Source organism: Leptidea sinapis, chromosome 27 (assembly GCF_905404315.1).
Source record: "Leptidea sinapis chromosome 27, ilLepSina1.1, whole genome shotgun sequence".
Taxonomy (NCBI): domain Eukaryota; kingdom Metazoa; phylum Arthropoda; class Insecta; order Lepidoptera; family Pieridae; genus Leptidea; species Leptidea sinapis.
Genome location: NC_066291.1, coordinates 9,397,147 through 9,420,575, shown reverse-complemented (window position 1 = coordinate 9,420,575; position 23,429 = coordinate 9,397,147). Strand labels below are relative to the sequence as shown.

The 23,429-nt window shown below is 31.9% G+C and overlaps 1 protein-coding gene across 1 annotated transcript; it reads right to left on the bottom strand.

The window, feature by feature from the left end:
• Window positions 1-1,869: 1,869 nt before the first annotated feature.
• On the bottom strand, window positions 1,870-23,391 carry LOC126972685 (uncharacterized protein C18orf63-like). Its single transcript, XM_050819575.1, has 8 exons — window positions 23,212-23,391; window positions 22,465-22,603; window positions 7,995-8,178; window positions 6,912-7,008; window positions 5,768-5,864; window positions 4,470-4,604; window positions 2,998-3,090; window positions 1,870-2,067 (listed from the first exon to the last, which is right to left on the bottom strand). The coding sequence occupies exons 1-8, from the start codon at window positions 23,349-23,351 to the stop codon at window positions 1,990-1,992; spliced, it is 963 nt and encodes a 320-aa protein (XP_050675532.1). The 5' UTR covers window positions 23,352-23,391; the 3' UTR covers window positions 1,870-1,989.
• Between the last annotated feature and the right edge of the window lie 38 nt (window positions 23,392-23,429).

The window sequence follows — 23,429 nt, the reverse complement described above, 5'->3', positions numbered from 1 at the left end:
GCGCCCTTTTTTCTCAGGTCTCGGTGGCATATATTTTAGAATGGGTGAATGTATCAATGTTGAATTTCATGATATATAAATAACTATGATTACAGGAACCTCGTACAAATACATCGGCTATACACGAAAGGAATTTGTCTCCATCAGTAGCAAGATTTTTCAACCTTGCTTCAAACCAAGCGGCGCTATCACCGCCACCAGCCTCTTTCATGGCATCAATGTTTTCTCCTAGAGCACAATAACTATAGTATAAGATGTTTTAAATTGACGGAATGATAGTATTTATATAATTAACGTTGATTTATAATACTTGACATTATTTATGACTAAGTAGAAATATTTTATGTTGTTGTTAATTTAGTAGCTAATTGATATCATACCTATGTGATTTATTTATGTATTTTGACAAAATTAAAACATGTTTATTTAGACGAAACAATGAAAGATCTTCTCCAATTCTATGACTGGATAATTTCGAAATGTTGTTATCGACATAAAGGAGATGCGAACTATTTACCATTTAGGACCGTATTTTATAACTCCACTCATACCAACGTCAATAAAAGTTTATAAAAAATTTCATATTCAGTGAAGTTTACAGATACGGTTTTATTTTGGAAATTATAAAGAATATGTTTTAAGTTCAGATGTTATAGTTTATTGGTCAATAGTATTTATTCGTTGTTGCATTCTTACTTATTTATTATACATGCAACAGTTGTTTGAACCGCCTACTTTTGAAAAATAAAATGCTCTTAGCTCTTTGTATATAGGTATCTCTAATTGTGACATTAAACCGAAAGTATGTTTAAAAATATAATATATACAATACAATACCTAGTACTTAGTAATAGCTTCATTCTTGGTAGTGTTTGAAAAAATCCGTAGACATGGTTGTCAATGGATTGAGTTGTGAGCATAAGGTTCTCAGAATTGACTCCTGGATCCGTATTCAAGAGACTGGAATGTGTTCATAACTGTGCATAATAGAGACAAAATAGAACTAATACCGTATAATTACGTATTTAATTAAACTACTTCTTCAATGCGGACCTAGGAATTGTCAGTGTGAAGTGTTGCTTAGTACCTCTCATTCTTTTTAATTAGGTCTGTAGTCTATGCATAGATTGAGTGTAGGTAAACTCACATAAAAGATCGGCCGGCCACGCAGGTGTAATTCTCTATACAGGAATAGTGATCTGTAGTGTTATTCCGCCTCTGATGCAAGAGAATAGGAACGCTTCGCTAGTTTGTTCTCCTTTTCTATTTTTTGCCCCAAGTACTCATTATTTAATTAGCTTAGGTATATTATGTATAATCTTTTCCACACTTTCTCGTATTTTCTTGACAGCTGAATATTCCATATCTACTCAATCCATTAAAACCTCTATGTCTAGGGAAACATTATTAAGAAATTAGTAGGTAATTATTTAATAACGATGAGTATCAACGCATGGTGAATGGTCTGGCATAACAATGTGTATTATTATCAGGTCAGTATGTTTTTGTACAAGAACTTAAATATTTTCAGAATAGCTTTCAAATTTGCACTCGCCCTACTAATAATATACCTGTTGTCTAACTCGTATTCTAAAATGAATAAATCAATATTTAATTGTCTTTGAAATTTGTTTAGCCTAATAATTCTTAGGGGGATATAGTGGAATAATCGATAATGTTATCGAGTGAGTTTGTATTTGTACAAGAACTAGTGCAGTTTTGTAAAATATTTCAATAGCTTTAATAATTGTTAAATGGAGAACTCCCCAGTAGATAATATTATCGTAGTAATGTTTGGCTAGCTCATATAAAATGAATATTGTAATATAAATATTGTTTAGTTTGTGATGAATAAAATGAAACCCTTAATGACGTAAGTATATGAAATTTTAATGAGTTATGTAATTTATAACATTTTTATGACAAATAATAAATGAAAATATTATTGGTGTTTCAATATTGTATTAATCGAAGTCTATACGAAATATTTCAAAATTTTCTTGGAGTAATTTGTGTTGGCGTACATAAACTCACTGCCTGCGTGTCCAGAAACGTTTCGTTGACAGGCTGAAATGGAAAACAAATATATAATTTGAATTTAAGTGCGATAAATATGAATGATATGGATGTTTGGCTGGATACCGGATATTCGGCAAGCTTCGTAGCTCGCACCTCGTGGTGGGAGCGCCGGATATCCGGCTACCGGATATTCAGCCCTTATCGCGTTACACAACCCGATCAGCAACTTCTTCAACAACTGCTAAGCGAATGAAAGAAGATGAAACCAGATCACGCGTGAAGCTCATGACACTTTATAGGACTTTCAATGAAGTGGCAAAAGATAATAGTAGTAAGAGTAATCTACGCGATCAATAAAAACAAAATACAATTGCTAACGAGATTGACATTTTCTTAAATACACCTCAAATCGATCGCAATCACGATCAATATGGTTAGTTAATTTGTTAATTTGTTCAGCACCTAGCAGTAGCTGATTAATAAAAAAAACTTTTTTTCGTGCATTTATAAAAATAAACGGCGTCCATAACTTATTGTGGTATCATTTGCCTTATGTAAAATGATTTTTTTTTTAAATTTTACTATCCGGAATCTGGCCGGTTACTGAATTACTATCCGGTATCTGGCCGGATACTGAATTATTATCCGGTATCTGGTCGGATACTGAATTACTATCCAGTATCTGGCCGGATACTGAATAACTATCCGGTATCTGGCCGGATAGTGCAAACAAGGCTGGATATCCGTTTTATCTCTAATTAATACCTATTTGAAGGAATCTGAATATGTACAAAGGGGCTTCCGGATCTCTTGCAACTGTGTTGGCAGTTCTTCAAGAGTACCTTAGTATTTTTATGAAAGTTCAAAAGCTTTGTGTGCCCTTTTTTGTCACAAAAACAAAAGTTATTTAACATAATAGAACTTCTAGTGGAAAAAACGTTTAGGCCTAGCAAAAAACATCTAAAAGAAAAATCTCACCATATTTGGACGTCCGATTATTTCTAGCGGCGTTCGTAATATTGTAGGCATCTTATGTTTCAGATGACATAAAAACTTTTCAAGAACGACATTCTGTAATAATAGATATTATATAAAATGGTGGTAAACAAAGTTATAGTCATTTTCGCATCATTACACGGGGTAAATATCAGATAATTAATTTCGTCTAGCGAAATGGGTAAAGTTAATTAACCTTACATATGCAATTCTGATGGGTTACAAGTATGATTACATTTGTAGCTGTACCTACAACCAATAATATCAATTAATACAAATGTCTAATACCTAACTTGTAACGTAGCATTATAGATCGTAGAAATAGTAATCGTGCATAATAACTGTAATAAGCGTATGCCGAAAGATTCGTTCTGAGAAGAACATTTTATTTTGTATAACGTAATATTAGCTCTGATAAGAATCATTTCATAATGCTGTACATCAACTCATAGAATCATACAGATCACCAGTTTAGTTTCAAGCATCGTACTTTCTCTCGACGATCGCAGATATACTCACGTGATCAGTCATATGCTCCGCGTTACACAACCGCACAGCAAGGCCGAGCGTCCTCGAATGAAGCGTCGGGACTCGGGGGTCGATTGCTATTCATGCAATTTTAATCAATGAGCAACAGCCGTAGGTGCGGAATGCTCATTGACATCGTATGATCGAGCTTCGACGCGAGTTTACACAAATTGCGATAGCATTAGTTTTAGAGCGTGATAGAACACATAATATTATTCTCAAATCTTATTGAATGAAACGTTTTACTATTGGTTAAAATGTAAGCTCTAGTATTGGTGTGTATTTTCTGAACTTGTAAATATTTTTTAAGTAACGATTGTAATTGGGTAACTAGTTTTAAGGATTTTGTATATATATCGTGTAACTTTTTAATAAATCATATCTTCCATATATCTTCCACATATTCCTCACAGTCAAGCAGTTGTTTTATTTAATCGCCAAACGCTCAGTCTCTAAACATTTGCACACATCCATGCACTTAGGTATAATAAAACACCTATATGCAAATAGTTTTAATACGCCCCCTGAGATACAGAGGTTAATATAATATGTTACAAAGTTTCTATTTCATATTTTTGTAATTGTTTTAAGTTTTCACTCTCTTTACTTTGTGTCCCACTTAACCACTTTTGATAGATAGGGTTGACTTTTGAAATACTCTTTGTATTTAGAGTAAAGAGTAAATAGGTAGTATAATACAAAATTATCTCGGTGACTTTACGTTTTACAATAAAAAGAATGAGAATTTTGACATTATAAAATTCATGTCATGTTTTGTTTCCTAGCGTTGGTAATGATTCAAATGACATCAAAAACTGTTCGACATGAATCAATTTGAAAGAAAGATAATGACTTTTTTGTAAGGTATATATATTTCTAAATGAGTTGTCTGCAACTATCAAATAGGTAAGTACGTAAATACTTACTTCGGCCGACTTAAGAATCGGTGTAATTGTTGGAAACAATCGCAGCAGACATATGTCCGGGTATGTCAACGGATCTCCTCGCCAGAACCTAACTGAATAGTAGGATCTCTCCTCTTCAGGTAAACGATAGCCGTGCTGAAAACATGTGAAATCATTTTCCAATTACATTTTGAAAGAGTCCTCATTTTTTAGCTAACCACACCAAGGATGTCAAGTTGAAAAATAAGCCCCAAAAATGGGCAACGACAAAAATAAATAAGCAGGTTCCTATTTACAATTTTGTTATTTGCGCTATCACAATTGTTAGTGCAAAGATTTATTCATGTTAGTCAAAACATGACTCTCTTGATTGTCAAAACTTATTTACACAAATAAAATAAAAAACCCGCGACCTCTCGCGTTCCCTGCGAAACGCACGCAATTTTCGAGTCCCGCATCGTTCATAAAATTTTGTTTTAAAATTTTACAGCTTCATCATTATACAAATTATCTTATATCTTTAAACGAGCAATTCTTATCTTATATATAAAATTCTCGTGTCACAATGTTCGTTCCCGTACACCTCCGAAACGGCTTGACCGATTCCCATGAAATTTTGTGAGCATATTAAGTAGGTCTGAGAATCGGCCAACATCTATTTTTCATACCCCTAAATGTTAAGGGTGGTCCACACGAATTTTTTTTTTAATTTTTTTTATATTTTTTTTTTAATTTCACTGCATTAAAAAATACATACAACTTCAAATTTTCACCCATCTACGATCAACAGTTACTTTTTTATCGCGATTTTAATATCGGCAATACAACGTTTGCTGGGTCAGCTAGTATGTATATAATCTGAATCTCGGAAACGGCTGCAACGATTTGCATAAAATTTAGTATACATGGGATGTCGAGGGCGATAAATCGATCTAGGTAGGTTTCAATTTAAAAAAATGTAGTTTTATCCGTGTTTTAATAAGAAACAGCTACAATAACATTGGAATACAAAGGTATATTTCGCCACTATATACAAGACTGTAATAGCTCAGATGGGACATTGGGTGATCCGGAAAGCAGAAAACCCCGGTTCAAATCCAGATGTCCTATTAGTTTTTTATTCTTAAAAATCCGAGCAAGGCTCGGTCTTCTAGATGTATGTGAAACTTTTCTAAAAGACGAGTATCGCTCCTATGATTCCTCTGGTGTTGCTTGAGCATGTGGGCGGCGATGATTATAATTAGATATCCCGTACGCTCGTTTGTTCTCTTCTTACATAAAAGAAAAAGGTATATTGTTATATAGATACTAATACTTACAATGTTTTTCCAATGGCGACGCAAGTCCTTGTAAGATTTGAAATCTCCTATTTTAGGAAGATTTTCGTAGAATTCTTCTACTGTAGCTTTGTTGAGGCTAAAATATTTAGGTAGATAGAATAAATAAAATTTATAAAAGTCAACCTATACAATATTCGCCAAATCTTGAGTATTTCTTCATAGATAGTTTAAAATAGCAGTCCTCAAAATTTAACGTCATTTATGCGTTAATTGTAATGTAATTAAAGCTCGTTAAATTGTTACAGAGTAGGGATCTATATTTACGTAATAATTAATAAATAAAGCATTGTCAACACATCTTGACCTCTGGCCACCGTATGGCCACAATGACAATAGTTATCAATAATGAAAGCCACTTCTACAAAAGATAGCCTGAGAGTTGAATCCTTGAATATTATTGGCTTTGCTGACTACACGAACGGCCCAAACGCAAGTTACAAGAAAAGCACTTATAAATGTGAAAGTTACATTTACCATGAAGTAGCAAGATTCAAGAACTCAGTGTCACTTTTTTGAAACAATATTTACAGCTTCATCATAGGTATTACAAATATTTTCATTTTACAATTACAAAGTGATGCAACAATATACTTTATCGTTTCAACTTAATAAAATGGTAAATATGTAAATCATTAAAAATGTTGAGTTATCAATTAACACACACACTGTAATAAAAAAAAGTTTATGTGTACTTGAAAGAAATTATACTTCTTTGGCCTAAGCAAAAAACCTTAAAATTATTTATTCCTCGTCCTATTCTACGTTTGTAGAAAGAACAATATTGTTAAAATCTTGCAATGATGTCTTTCACAATTAATTACTAAATAACGAATACGCCTGTACGGGCTTGAACCCTTTGCCTGTCCTAATAATGGACGAAGAAACCAAAAAACGAATGTCGCAAACGTCAGAAATTTTTAGGAACCAATTTCAACCCGTTAATTATGTGTTACAGTGATGCGCGCTAATCTTAAAATTTGACTCTCAGCATTTTTTTATAACGTGCCTAAAGGAGTTAAAAAAACAATAAGATATTGAGTAACTGATCTACCAAGTGAATGACATCAGCGTTCAGTATTTTGATATGAAATAGATAATGCAATGAAGTAGTCTAATAAATTACCTTGGCAATACTCTTACACATTCACCCGGAAAGAATATATCATTTGATCTCAGAAGATTTATTTTTATCGGCTTCAGCTGCAGAACGATAGCGTCAGCTGAAAAGCAATGGTCAATATTGTAATGTTATTTTGCAAGCAACGTTTTACAAGAGCCTTTCGAACAGTTTTTACGAGTAAGATGTTCACAAATCGTAAGTCAAACACTCTGCCCACATCCTTCAATGCAGTTCCGCTCATAATCCCTAAAATCCAAATGCTGTACGGCACCACGATTGTAGTTGCGCCCAAAGACAAAAGATGTTAAGTTTCCCACTCAAAGACATAAGATGTTAAGTTTCCGTATTGTTATATTAAAATAGGCAAACACAAGAGTCTTATACTTTCTTGAAACAACTGATGAATAACTGGAGTCTTGCCGGTGCTAATCCGTACGGCGATCCCACTGCCAGCCCCGATACCAACGCAACTATAAATCTCGGTAGATGGTGAGATTTATATAGACCACCGGATAGTCGTTAGGTTAGTTGGGTCAGTTGGTATTTAGGTATGTTGTGTATGGTGCGGTGGTAGGATTCGGCGCAAGAATGAGGCCAAACTTCTTCGGCACAGTCCACGTGATAAATGCGAATACACAATGAAGTGACGTCTCTACGTAGCGTAATCGATATTGATTTAACCATATAAGTGAGTTCTAAAGCTGTGCTATTGGTTGGCGGTAGAGAAAACTGCCACTGTGGTACCTGTATATCCGGCATCCTATGCAAAAGAACTTACCATTTGTATGAAGGTGGAATCGGGACGCTTGAGTTCAAACAGCTCTTCGGAACACTCCTTCTTATAAAAGCGGTACAATATGTTCTAAGCCATCTTCATCCTTTCAAATATTTATATAAATATGTTAGGTAGGTACTTATATCTTCATAAACATAATAATATGTTTATACTTGATAAATCCAAATGCCATCATTTGTCGTATATGAGGTTTCTTGTAAGTGATGCGGGATTGGGTTTGACTAGTTATAGTAATATAAAAAGTAGTAAAATTAAACTTAAACGAGATAATACTTAAATGTTCAACTCACAATTACTATTAGCATTCATGGAGTACTTGAGCCCATCCTGTGGACCAGATGCCGTAAGAAATTCTCTATTATTTATTAAGTAATTGTATCCGATAGTGTTCCACAGCGGCGCTATCTTCGCCGCTACCGTGTAACGAAAACATTCGAGATACACATGAATGTCAACGTGTCGAATTTCGCCATCCTTGAACAAATTGGGAATTTTTTTAATTACTAGATTCTGCCCGCGACGTCGTTCCCATGGACGGTATAAGCAGTAAAAATACAGTCTGCATCTAGCTAACTTGAATTTGAATCAGCAGTTTTTGCGTCTCTGCCATTATACACATATATAAACTCACAGCCAAAAATTCTAGAAACTACTTTGAAGGCTTCGGTATTGTTTGTAGAATACACAGCAAGTATTCTTAAAAAATATATATTCAATGTAGGTACAGTGTTAGTGTTTTATTATATGCATAGATTCTATATTATTATGTTTCTTTTCTAGACGCACATTTAGTCTAGTCAAGTGCCTTTTTGGTCACCTTTTTTCAGCAGTCTCCGAAAATTATGATTGAGGTGTCATTGGATTCGGAATGATGGTTTTGTGTGATTTTCAAAAGGTCTTAGAATAGAATTCCGTTGGAAAAAAAATAAAAAATTGTTAATTTTCAATTATATCTACCTTTTAAAAAATTGTTGATTTTCATTTTGTAATTAACAATTTACTATTTCAATATAATATTATATATTATTATTATATAACAAAATGAATATTTATTAACATTTTTTTAATTTTTCCAACGGGATTCTATTCTAAGACCTTTGAAAAATAGCTCCACGTTCAAAAACCATCTAGATGCCATTCCGAATCGAATGATACCTCAATCATAATTTTCGGAGACTGCTGAAAAAAGTTGACCACAAAGGCACTTGTTGACTAGACTAAGTAATAATAAAGACTAAAATGAAACATGTGATTACTTACAATATTTAATTAATGTTTTATTCCATCATAATAACGTCGTCCAAATTCAAAAAGATAAAATAAAAACACAATTACGATTGTCTATAATAAAATTGTAAATTATATCGGGCGAATCGACATACCTTTGATACAGATATTTCTGATTTACTGCGAAAAAAATAACGCTTTCATGGAGCTATATCTGAATGTTTATACGACAGAGTACTCATTAATGTAGAAATGATTAAAGCTGGCCACTATAATTAATTACATTCTTCGTATCAGCTTCGTATTTTGTTGCTAATTTTCTTTTTTTACAGATGAGAAGGACAAACTAGCGTAAGGGTCACGCCTAAGTAGTAGGGATTCGCCGGTTCTGGCTCACAGTAGTAGGGATTCGCCGGTTCTGGCTCCTCGATTCTGGCTCACTTGCTCGTGATGCCTACTAAAAAAAAAAAAAAAAGAAGTTTGGTGTCAAACTGGGGGTTTTGATGTATTTCCGAGCGATTGCGCTGATCCGTTTTTCGATATCTCTTATAGTTTCAAAGTTAGCTTTTTAAATTAAACAGATCCATAATCATTAATAATCACTGGTCATTTAGCTAATGATTGGTGAGCGACTCAATGTCTAAATTTCCATGAACGTGATACAGGTAATTTACTAATTACCTCTATCACATTCGTTACTACGATTAAAAAGACAGTTTCTGTATTTATTATTTATTTTTAAAACATGATTTAAATAAAGTATATAATAAAACATCATTGCAGATTGTATCATTTTCAAAATATTTGATGAAATCATTCAAACTCTTCTTATTAAACTTAAAGTATAGATACATTATGCAGTACTCGCCACACACTGCGGTATATTCATTCTGTACTCTTGCAGTATTGTAGTTATACATTCTGCAATTCCTTTGTAAAAACATCAGCTGGAATCCCTGAGGTGGACGACCATATGAATCGAAGTATTGTCCAATACCCTGCTCATCAATGTGTATTGCAACCCAGTGAGTGCCTGGCTTATTATCACTATCTAAATTGCTGACAATATAACAGGGCGTTACAACATATATCGGCAATCGGTTTGCCGCGTAAACATTATTTTTAATACTGGGATCGATTTTGTTCAAATAATTCTGTATCTCGATTGTATTCATATTAGTTGAGAACAGGGTCTTGTCAGTTGCGATGATTGAATAGTTATGTGGATCATAATAACATAAGCACTCAATAAATAAGGCTTTAATGTATCTTATTCATGTATTTAAAACTTATATGGTTACAATAAAACAAAATATCATTACAAGCGATTCAAATATAAATCTATGAACATTTGATGAAATTATATTTTCATCAATTTTATTATAATATAAAAGCTGATTGAAAACGAACTTTGTACCTACATACTTACGTAGTCATTAGTACAATCTGGAAATGTTGACTCCATTAAACTATCAATAATTGAACTTATCATTTAAGTGCCATTATGTTTCATCACAATATTTAAAAACCAGTACTAATCATAAACAAATTTACTTTTACGATATTTTAGTATAAAATGCTAGAACTGTTCAGAAAAATAATCATTGAAGTGGCGTATTCAGTCAAATTATTATATATTTTGTGTCTTGTGTAATTGTTGAGTGATTTGCTGCAATGGAGGTAAGTTTTATCTATTATTCACTTTGAAATTAAAAAGTTATATCATTTGTTATATTAAGATATGTATGTATAATACTATTCTAAAGCAGTCTTATTGTTGTTGTAGAATGCATTCAACCCAACAATGGAAGAAAATACATATAAAACATTTTACTATCCCTTGTCTGAAGATAGTCAGGATTCATTAAAAGTTCCTCAACTTAAATCCTTGAAGAGGGCCAGCTCAAATGAAAATATAGATGCATTATTCGAAGTGAAAAAAACAAAACAAAAGAAAATATCATCATCAATATCCAGAGCACAGGATAATGGAAGTATTTACATTACAACTAATGCAGATGACGGAAGAAATGCATCACATTTGGTTAAAATAGAAATCTATGATCTCAATAAAATAAAAAACACGCCTGCACAAGAACAATGGAAATACGCTGATTATAGATTAAAATATTATACAATCGACAATAATGAAAGTTATAAGGACATTAAAAAGATTTTATACAATGTTACGAAGAAAATTTTAGAAACAGAAAATTATAAGAAATATAATTTTAACAATAAGTAGGTAGCTATGAAGAAATACATAAATATTAGTTCAGTTTAGTTATTAGTTTATTTATTCTCTTATACAAATAATATTATTATATTCTCATCATTTGGAAAATTAAACATAACGATATGGAACTCTGCTTTGTATGTAATGAGGTTGAAAAAATGATCAAGTGAGTTATTTTCTTTGTAAATTATTTAGTATTATATTATTGATGAAATGTGGCTAATATCATTCACTTATGTTGTAGTCAACCTGTTCTACAAAGTGGAGGAGGTTTTAAGAGAAGAAGTGCAGTATTACAAGACAGTGAAGACAATGATACAAGTACAAAGAGAGGAAGACAAGGGGAACCATCCACATCATCGGGGCTCACCAGTGTGAACGATGAAATGGTGAACTGTTCTTTATGTCAAATCTTAATACGGAAAAGATATTATGCAAATCATCTTAGAAGTAACCTCCATAAGAATAACGTAATGCAATTACATAGTACTTTAAAAAATGTCACAGTACACGAATCGGCTTTTGGTAATAGAATAATCTCATATAAAATAAAGAGTAAATCCAACCAATTACAAACATTCGAAACACCAGAAATGTTTTTGAATTCTATTAAAAATGAAATTATTTCACTATTTGAGGAATCTGTTCGATTGCTTACAATTTTTAAAGTTAATTTTATTCTGCACGCTAATTTTGTTCAAGAAACAAAAAATATTTCTAATGAATTTGAATTTCAAACATGTAGTTATACTATAATGCAGGGTGAGGATTTAAATTTTTTCTTTTCGTCCTTATGTGATATGTTGATGACTAAAATTAGCACATTTGAGAAAAAAGATAGTGGTTGGAGTCTTAAGAAAATAAATGCATTAGACATGAATATAAACAAATTCAATCCATTACGTGGAAAATCATACATTGAATTACCTAAAGAAATCAAATTAAAAAAAAGTGTTATAAATGTACAAAACTCGGATGATTTATGCTTTAAATGGGCTTTGCTTTCTGCATTATATCCAGTTACTAAGAACTCTCAGAGAGTTTCATCTTACAGTAAATATTCAAATAAATTAAATTTTGACGGAGTTACGTTTCCTGTTAAAATGACAGATATACAAAAAGTAGAAAGGTTAAATAATTTAAGTGTAAATGTTTTTGGTCTTGAATACAATTGTAAAAAGAAAGTACATGAATTAGTTGGTCCATTGTATTTAACAAAATCACGGAAAATTGTTCATATCAATTTATTATTTATTTCGCACGGAACAATTAATCATTTTTGCTACATTAAAAACCTATCGCGTTTAGTAAGTGGTCAAATTTCAAACCATGAACATGCAATCTACATCTGTGACGGTTGTCTTTTACACTTCTCAACAAATGATAAGTTATCAGCCCATCAATTGAATGATTGTTGTCATATTAAAGTGGAATTGCCTAGTACAGAAAAAACTTTAAAAGATTGGTTTGGACAACCAATTTCAAACAATGTCTTAAAATTTGATAAATTTAATAAGATGTTACAAATACCATTTGTTATATACGCGGATTTTGAAGCTTTCCTTAATCCAATTCAGACATGCTTTAACGATCCATCAAAACCTTATACAACTAATGTTCACAAACACGAAGTTTATAGTTTTGGGTACTATATTAAATGTTCATATGATGATAGTTTATCAAAATATGAAACATATAGTGGTCCTCATTGTACTCATGTCTTTATGAATCAGTTGTATAAAGATTTAGAAGTGATTTGCACAAAGAATTCTTTTGTCATAAGTCCAAAGCCTTTGACTTCCAATGATAATGAAATTATTTCGCAATGTAAAGACTGCTTTATATGTCAATTTAATTTAAATGGTGAATGTGCATTATACTTTGACTCGCATACAGGACATTTTAGAGGAGTTGCACACGAAGTATGTAAGACAAAGTTTAGAATCCCCTATCACATCCCAGTTTTTTTACACAATCTTAGTCAATATGACTCTCATTTTATTGTTCATGCATTAAATTCTATTGAAGGGGAAATTGATATTATTCCACAAACGAAAGAAAAGTACATTTCTTTCACAAAAACGATAAAATTTAATAATCATAAAATTCAATTGAGATTCGTTGATTCGTTTAAATTTTTGCCTTGTAGTTTAGACAAACTTGTTCAAAATTTGATGGAGGAACAATTTCAAACATTAAAATATAATTTTCCAAATAATAATGATTTTTTACGTCTTAGAAAAAAAGGAATTTATCCATATGAATTTATGTCATCACATGATTCCTTAAAACTTTCAGCACTCCCTAGTCGCGATAAATTTTACAATACATTAACCGACACACATATTTCCGATGAAGATTATGAACATGCCAAGGATGTTTGGCAACACTTTCATTGTCAAAATATGTCAGATTATTCTGATTTATATCTTAAAACCGATGTTTTACTTTTAACAGATGTGTTTGAAAATTTCCGAGCCTTATGTTTGCAAACATATGGTCTAGATCCAGCTCATTATTATACAGCACCTGGGTTAAGTTGGGATGCTATGTTAAAATGCACAAAAATTAAATTAGAATTACTTCAAGACTTTGAACAAATAGCTTTTATTAGATCGGGCATTCGAGGAGGTGTATCTCAATGTAGCAATCGTTATGCCAAAGCTAATAACAAATATATGCGAGAATATGATAAAGACACACCAAACTCATTTTTAACTTATCTTGATGCTAATAACCTTTACGGATGGGCCATGTCTCAATTCCTTCCTACAGGAGGTTTTGAGTGGGTAGATGTCACAACTAATTTTGATGTCCCTGATGATTATGAATATGGTTTTATTTTGGAAGTAGATCTAGAATATCCTATTGAACTGCATGATTTACATTCTGACCTACCCTTATGTCCCGAGAATATATGTATTGGTAATACAAAAGACATAAAATTAGTTCCAAACCTTCGTAATAAAATTAAATATGTGATTCACTACAGAAATTTAAAGCAATGTCTGACAATGGGTTTAAAATTACAAAAAATTCATTGAATTTTAAAATTCAAACAATGCGCATGGTTACAATATTATATAGATTTAAATACAAACATGCGTAAACTAGCCACATCTGATTTCGAAAAAGATTTTTATAAATTAATGAATAACTCAGTGTTTGGAAAAACAATGGAAAATATCGAAAAAAGAGTAAATGTAAAATTATTGAGTCATTGGGAAAATCAGGGTAAAATTCTAGGCGCACAAGATTTAATTGCTAAGCCAGAATTCCATAGTTTATCTATTTTTAATGAAAATTTGGTTGCAGTTCAATTACGAAAGACGAAATTGTTCCATAATAAACCTATTTATTTGGGATTTTGTATATTGGATATTTCTAAAACTCTAATGTACGACTTTCACTATAACTATATGTTTAAAAAGTTTCAAAACAAATTAAAATTATTGTACACAGATACTGATAGTTTAATATATCAAATTTTTACAGATGATTTTTACAGAGATATAAAACCTGATTTACATTTGCGTTTCGATACCTCTGACTATACAGAAAAAAATATATTTGGCTATCCAAAACTCAATAAAAAGAAGTTAGGCTACTTTAAAGATGAAAACAATGGTAATATATTTAATGAATTTGTAGGACTTAGATCTAAAATGTATGCATTAGATGTTGAGGGAAAATTCACAGCTAAAGCTAAGGGGGTTAATAAAAGTGTTACTAAGAATATGAAAATGGAAAATTATAAGACTTGCTTATTTGAAAATAAGAACGAATATTGTTCAATGCTTAGATTTAAGTCAATAAAGCATAATATTTTTACTCAAAGAATAAATAAATCTAGTCTGTCATTTAATGATACCAAACGGTACATTTTACCGAATAATATTGATACATTAGCTTGGGGTCATCATAAAATAGAATAAATATTATATTAAATTTTAAGAATAAATTATTATAGTTTTAAAAAACCAAATGAGAGATTATTGTATTTAGATGTATAAGTTGCGGAGTAAAACATGATGTACTGTATATTGTTTCAATTATCGATTTTTCTGTTTAAATAAATGGTTGTTTAATAACAGATTGTTTCATTACTATACTAAACCTTAACACACATAGACGTAGTAGATAATGCATCATTTCAATCATCCATTCACTGCAATAGTTGCTGGTCCAAGTGGATGTGGAAAATCAGTTTTCGTAAATAATTTTATAAAATTTTTGAATGATATCTGTGATACAAATTTTACCCAAATCACCTGGTGCTTTGATGAAATGCAGCCTTTATATAATCTCAACCACATTAATTATCTTCAAGGTTTACCTGATTTATCTATGTTTGACGGAAAAAATCCTCAACTTGTAATAATTGATGACCTGATGAGGGAATCAGATGGTCGTATTGTTGATATATTCACGAAAGGAAGTCATCATAGAAACTTAAGTGTGTTTTATTTATCTCAAAATTTGTTTCATCAAGGTAAAGGACAAAGAGATATATCACTCAACTCAAGTTATATAATATATTTCAAAAATCCTCGAGATAAAACCCAAATTCGATACTTATCTCGTCAAGTATTCCCTGAAAATCCGAAATATTTGGAAGATTCTTACAGAGATGCTACCAATGAAGCTCATGGTTATTTAATGATTGATTTGAAACAAGAAACAAATGAATTGTGTCGCGTTAAGACAAAGATATTTCCATCCGATGGATATTGCACTGTTTATGTACCCACAAAAGGGTTTAAATATGGTAAGAATCAAGAAATTTCGATCATTTATAAATGATGCATAGACGTTTAAAGACGCATAAAGATTTGTTAATTGCTCTACATAAACTGAAGCCAAAATATCAAAAAGCTTTATTAAAATCATGTAACAAAACAGAAATAAATTACATTTGTGAATGTATTCATAACGTACTGCGGGGTAACGTTGAATTGGCCGAGAAAGAAAAATCTAAATTAAAGAAATATAAAAATATTCTTCGAAAATTGGTAAGAAAAGGTACGAATAAAATTAGAAAAAATATAATTGTACAAAAAGGAGGTTCATTTCTACCGATAATATTGGGTTCTATTCTAAGTGGGTTGATTAATTCATTTATTTAAGAAAATGGATAATGCTAAAAAAATGTTACTTATTGAACCATCATTATTGGAGAAGTTAAAACAACCCAAAGAAAATGATACGCCAAGATCTCGATTAGATACTGATATGCAAAATATCTTAAGCAGTGACATAGAAGATCGAAAGAAATGTATTTTATATTTGCAAACCCTTCAAAGATATCTAAACTTCGTCAAAGAGGATCGACAACCATACCACATACCACTTATAAATGATAATGATTCATATATTGGTTTTAATCAAAGTCATAATGAAATCGATACTGATTATATAAATCATGATGTGAATAAAATAAATGTAGTTCCTTCTCAAACATCAGTGGAGGTTAACAAAAATATTGGAGAAATATACACGAGCTCTGAAATACTGAAACTAATACCGAAAACATATGCTAAAAAAGGTGAACTTTTACTAAATTTGATTTCCTTGAATAAAAATAAAATAAGCTGGGATGAATCTGGTACCGTGATTATAGATAATGAAAAAATACCTGGGAGTAATATTGTGGACTTGGTGAGTGATTCCTTGAGAGCTCTTCAGAAAAGTGAACCTATAGGTTGGGAAAAATTCGCAACAACTTTAAAGGAAATAAAAGTACCACTCACTTATATCGGGAACCCAAAGCGATTGGATTTTATAAACCATTTGCAATTAAAAGAGGTTGAAGCTAAATCAGTACCTGACGAAGAATTTTCTACACCAACAAGTAATAAGTACACAGGGAAACTAAAAAAAAGATCGGACTGGGAAAAATGGACCCCATATTAGAAATAAATAAAATTTATTATGATGCATCACATCCTGCTGGCTACAGCACTATTGATAAATTGTCAAAAGCAATGAAGGGTAAAATGGACAGAAATAGTGTCTTAAAGTGGTTACAATCACAAGAAACATATACATTACATAAACCTGTTCAAAGAAAATTTCCTCGTAACAGATATATTTTGTCTAATATTAATGAGTTATGGCAGGCCGATTTAAGTGATATGAGATCTTATTCTGAATATAATGATGGTTTCAAATACATACTTTGTGTTATTGATGTCTTTAGTAAATATGCGTATGTTCGAGCAATGAAAAAGAAAAACTCTGAAACAGTTAAGGAATGCTTTGAAAGTATTTTTGCTGAAGCTAATACTACACCTACACATATACAGTCTGACAAAGGAACTGAATTTGTTTCCAAATATGTACAAAAATATTTTAAATTAAAAAACATAAATTATTATACAACCAATAATCCAGATATTAAAGCAAGTATTGTCGAAAGATTTCAGAGAACTCTTAAAATGAAAATGTGGCGCTATTTTACACACAAAAATACTCATAAATACATTGATGTTTTACAAGATCTAGTGCATTCATATAATCATAGTTTTCATTCTAGTATAAAAATGTGTCCATGTGATGTTAATAATACAAATATAATGAGTGTATGGCGAAATTTATATGATAGAGAAAGTAAGATAAAAACATCAATTAGTATGGTGAATCCAAGAATTCACGTTGGAGATTATGTTAGAATAACAAAACATAAACATATTTTCCAAAAAGGATATGAATCAAATTGGAGTGACGAAATATTCATCGTATCTACTATAATACACCGATCTCCGTTTGTAGTATTTACTTTAAAGGATTTAGAAGGCGAAGAGATAGTTGGTACTTTTTATGAAAAAGAGTTACAAAAAATCATATTCGACCCCACTACTAAATACAAAATAGATAAAATAATACGCTCTCGATATACCGGTAACAGAAAAGAATTGTTGGTGAAGTGGAGAGGTTATCCAAATAAATTTAATAGCTGGATATTAGCTTCTACTTTGAAAAAAATATGAATAAAGATAGTTTTTATTTAACTTTACTAAGCAATAGTTCTATGGATTATTTTCCTGATAATACAACAACATTATTTTCTACGAAACTGCCAAAACCAACAATACTAGAAGGTGAATGGAGGGTTGGAGTAGTAGAATTTCAGTACCCATGCACTATGTTCACCGTTCAAGAACATGAAAACATTATTTATATAACAAAGTTGATGCAAGTACCCAATGAAAGTAAACCGTCATATGTTTATTACAAGACACATATTCCAGCCACAAATTACGATAACATAAATCATATTTTGATGGCACTGAATAACACTCGAGAAAAAATTAAATTTAAGTGCGATGAGGTTTCAAGGATTGTAGTTGCTACAATAACGGATGAATCCATAAAATCTGTAACTCTATCACCTAAATTATGTCTTCAACTAGGGTTCGAACCAAACAGGAACCTCGTTGAAAAAAATTTTGGAAAGTGTCCAGCTAATTTGCATTTGGGTTTACCGTCTCAATTATTTGTTTATTGTGACATAGTGGAGCCTCAAATCGTTGGAGATGTTATGACACCCCTTTTACGAATAATACCATTGGATCCCTCAAAATACATATATGGAGCGTACAAAATGCACGTTTTCTCTCCTCCCCATTACCTACCTGTGATGCGTAGAGAATTTGATACAATCGAAATAGATATAAGAACAAGCACCGGTCAAAAGATACCATTCCAATTTGGAACAGTGTGCATTAAACTCCACTTTCAAAAATTATAATGTACGGCAAACGTGATAATATTTCATGTCCATATGAACACTATTATACTCACCAGGCCGGATCGGGTATCGGAGTTATTTATAAAGGAGCACCGTATCAAAGAGGTCATGGAATCGGAAGTTTTCTTGGGGGGCTGTTTAGATCTATTTTACCACTACTGTCTAGTGGTGTTCGAACTATTGGTAAAGAAGCATTAAGTACCGGTGTAGGTATATTATCAGATATGGTTAATGCACGCCCCATGGAAGATTCAATAAAAACTCGTCTAAAAGAAGTCAGCTCAAATTTGAAACGAAAAGCCGATGCTAAAATAGATAATATCAACATGTTTGGATCTGGGTATATAACAAAACGAAAACGTCGTTCTGCGATCATTCCATCATTGACTGCGAAAGCGAAAGCTATTAAGAAATTAAAATTGAATCAAAAACAAATCAAAGATATATTTACTGATTAAATATGTCATTTTTACATAGTCAGTCTTGTGAATGCATTAAGTCCGAATTGGATTTATTTGCATTACCATCAACTCAAACTAGCATTGAAAGTGGACTATGGATTCATTATAAGCCCATTTCATCACTTGCTGATGATGGACCAATAGAATTTCAAGTACCTGGGGCAGGTGATGACTATGTGGATTTATCCCATACTTTACTCCATATAAAAGCTAAAGTTTTGAATCAAGATTATACAAAACTGACAGTACCGACAGTTGTGGCCCCAGTTAATAATTGGTTACATACACTTTTCAGTCAACTTGATGTATATTTAAATCAAAAACTTGTATCGCCACCGAATAATACATATGCATATCGAGCTTATATTGAAACTCTATTGAATTATGCACCTGCTGCAAAAGAATCTCATCTCACTTGTGGTCTATGGTATGAAGATTCAGCTGGAAAAATGGATGCAACTGATGAACAAAATAAAGGATTTATTAAAAGACAAGAATTGGCTAGTGAAAGCAAAGAAATAGAAATGATAGGACATTTACATGGAGATTTATTCAATCAAGAAAAATTTTTGATTAATGGCGTTGACATGTGCGTAAAGTTAGTTCGTTCTAGAGAAAATTTCAATCTCATGGCTTCATCAACTGACCATAAATTTAAAGTGTCTATTACAGATGCAACTCTTATTATTCGAAGAGCACGAATCAACCCAACTGTGCTACTTGCACATCAAAAAGTTTTATCATCTACTACAGCAAAATATCCAATCACGCGAGCAGAAGTCAAAGTTTTAACTATACCATCAGGCATTCAGGGGAAAACCCTTGATAACATATTCCTTGGTCAAATACCCAAAAGGTGTATAGTCGGTTTTGTGAATAATGCATCCTTTAATGGTAGTCTCACAAAAAACCCATTCAATTTCGAAAATTATGATATTAATACATTTTGTTTATACATAGATGGACAACAGATACCTTCAAAAGCCTTACAGCCATCGTTTGACAATAATATTTTTACTACGGTCTATCATACGTTATTCTCAGGAACAGGTATACATTTCCTAAATGAAGGCAATGGAGTATCAAGAGAGCAATATGCCAAAGGGTTTTGCTTGCTAGCCTTCGACTTAACACCCGATTTATCAGCAAATTCTTCAAGTCATTGGAATCTTATAAAACATGGTAGTGTAAGATTAGAAGTTCGTTTTGAATCAGCTCTTACACAAACAATTAACTGTATTGTTTATGCGGAATTCGATAATGTTATTGAAATTGATAAAAATCGTAATATTTCTGTAGATTACAGCAGTTAGAATATAATAATTAATGTTTGAATCGTTTGTATCCTTGTGTATTTTTTATGTTGATTAAATACTAGATTACCTTATAAATTTATATAATAAAAATATGTATATAAAATGATATTTTGTTTTATTATGGTGAAACATAATGGCACTTAAATGATAAGTTCAATTATTGATAGTTTAATGGAGTCAACATTTCCAGATTGTACTAATGACTACGTAAGTATGTAGGTACAAAGTTCGTTTTCAATCAGCTTTTATATTATAATAAAATTGATGAAAATATAATTTCATCAAATGTTCATAGATTTATATTTGAATCGCTTGTAATGATATTTTGTTTTATTGTAACCATATAAGTTTTAAATACATGAATAAGATACATTAAAGCCTTATTTATTGAGTGCTTATGTTATTATGATCCACATAACTATTCAATCATCGCAACTGACAAGACCCTGTTCTCAACTAATATGAATACAATCGAGATACAGAATTATTTGAACAAAATCGATCCCAGTATTAAAAATAATGTTTACGCGGCAAACCGATTGCCGATATATGTTGTAACGCCCTGTTATATTGTCAGCAATTTAGATAGTGATAATAAGCCAGGCACTCACTGGGTTGCAATACACATTGATGAGCAGGGTATTGGACAATACTTCGATTCATATGGTCGTCCACCTCAGGGATTCCAGCTGATGTTTTTACAAAGGAATTGCAGAATGTATAACTACAATACTGCAAGAGTACAGAATGAATATACCGCAGTGTGTGGCGAGTACTGCATAATGTATCTATACTTTAAGTTTAATAAGAAGAGTTTGAATGATTTCATCAAATATTTTGAAAATGATACAATCTGCAATGATGTTTTATTATATACTTTATTTAAATCATGTTTTAAAAATAAATAATAAATACAGAAACTGTCTTTTTAATCGTAGTAACGAATGTGATAGAGGTAATTAGTAAATTACCTGTATCACGTTCATGGAAATTTAGACATTGAGTCGCTCACCAATCATTAGCTAAATGACCAGTGATTATTAATTATTATGGATCTGTTTAATTTAAAAAGCTAACTTTGAAACTATAAGAGATATCGAAAAACGGATCAGCGCAATCGCTCGGAAATACATCAAAACCCCCAGTTTGACACCAAACTTCTTTTTTTTTTTTTTTTAGTAGGCATCACGAGCAAGTGAGCCAGAATCGAGGAGCCAGAACCGGCGAATCCCTACTACTGTGAGCCAGAACCGGCGAATCCCTACTACTCGCCTAGTGGAATTCAGTCAAAATTTGATCTTTTTGACTGGCGTCGCGTTGCAGTGGAATTGCAGTTTTTATTGGAATAGCTCTGCTGATATGTGGTAATCGCCTACGCGTTCTATTTGAAGGTACCCATGACGTATCCGGTATAGTCCTAGAAACACCGCACAAGGAAGCATTCCATAGTTTGGACAACCAAACCACGTACAAACGTGGAAGAATATTCCTTGAAATCGGCACTGTGGAAGCAGACTTCCAGATGATTGGAATAATATTTTGGGACGTATTATTCGTGGAACACGGCGATAGGATTTAGATAAGCTATATAGGTATTCGCGCTTTTAGTATTTGCTGTAAGAGGTCGTAATTTTCCCCCATTTTGCGCTTATGCGCCATTTACTGCTGTAAAAACAAATATCGTATCACACTTGCATCATTATGAACTATCACAAACGACGAATATTACATAGCATTATAATATTATACATATTATCCAAACGAACTTACTTGTAAAAGAGAAAATTTTGAGAACAATGAGTTCAAGCGGTCATATTCATCACCATACCGAGGAAACACAATGTGAACTTTTTTAACGTCATTCCTATCTGGGCTCGCTAACACGCCCGAGTGTGAAAATATAATCATTCTGTAATAATAATAATATGTGGCTCAACCACAGAAAAAATTCCAGTTGTGCATGTTAATGCAAATATCAATCAATTCAATGCTAAGATCGGGACTAAATCACACACGGGATTAAATCTTATCTAGGTATTTCTGTAAGAGAGTGTGGGGGGAGGTTACTTTCCTTAAGGCGACCCGTATCATCGTTTTTCCTATTCCGTATTTAATTTTCTTATTTTTGGAGATTTATAACTCTCAATTAATAAATTATATGACTACGGAAGGAACCTCTTCCCACAAACTGTGGGAAGTGCAAGAACTTTGAACTTAATAGTTAGTTTCATGTTTAACGTTTCGTTTATTTTCCTACATCAAGCTTGTATGGTAACAAGAACTGCATTAGGCACATTATTACCTACATACATACTTATGACATACATACATAAATATACATAATAACACAACTACAGTCTACAGTTTTTATATGTATTATTACAAGACACCCTAACTATCTCAGGATATCGTATTACGTACCCTATCTATACCTAGTACTTATGCCAAAACGAATGTTCGTATTGAAAACAAAAGTATTTTTATATATGTATTTCTTGCAATATATTGTTTTTTTACCTGCACTTTAGAATTTTCCAGTGGTAATCTGACGGTGCTGATCGATCATGTTTGTCTAAAATATTTGCTGTAGCTACAACGTAACCCAAACTTTCCAATCTGGGGCAATAAATTTCAGACTCATAGTAATTATTTTCCATCTTAATATTATTAAGTTTTTATTTAGATGTAACTCTTTCGTATTCGTACCTACCCAGCTACTTACTATTTTTCGCGCC

Coding starts and splice junctions, on each gene's coding strand:
- LOC126972685 (XM_050819575.1), bottom strand. CDS start 23,351: ATGGAAAATAATTACTATGAGTCTGAAATTTATTGCCCCAGATTGGAA. Junction 7,009..7,994: donor CATGAATGCTAATAGTAATT/GTGAGTTGAACA, acceptor ATTGCTTTTCAG/CTGACGCTATCGTTCTGCAG. Junction 5,865..6,911: donor TGTGTAAGAGTATTGCCAAG/GTAATTTATTAG, acceptor TAAATATTTTAG/CCTCAACAAAGCTACAGTAG.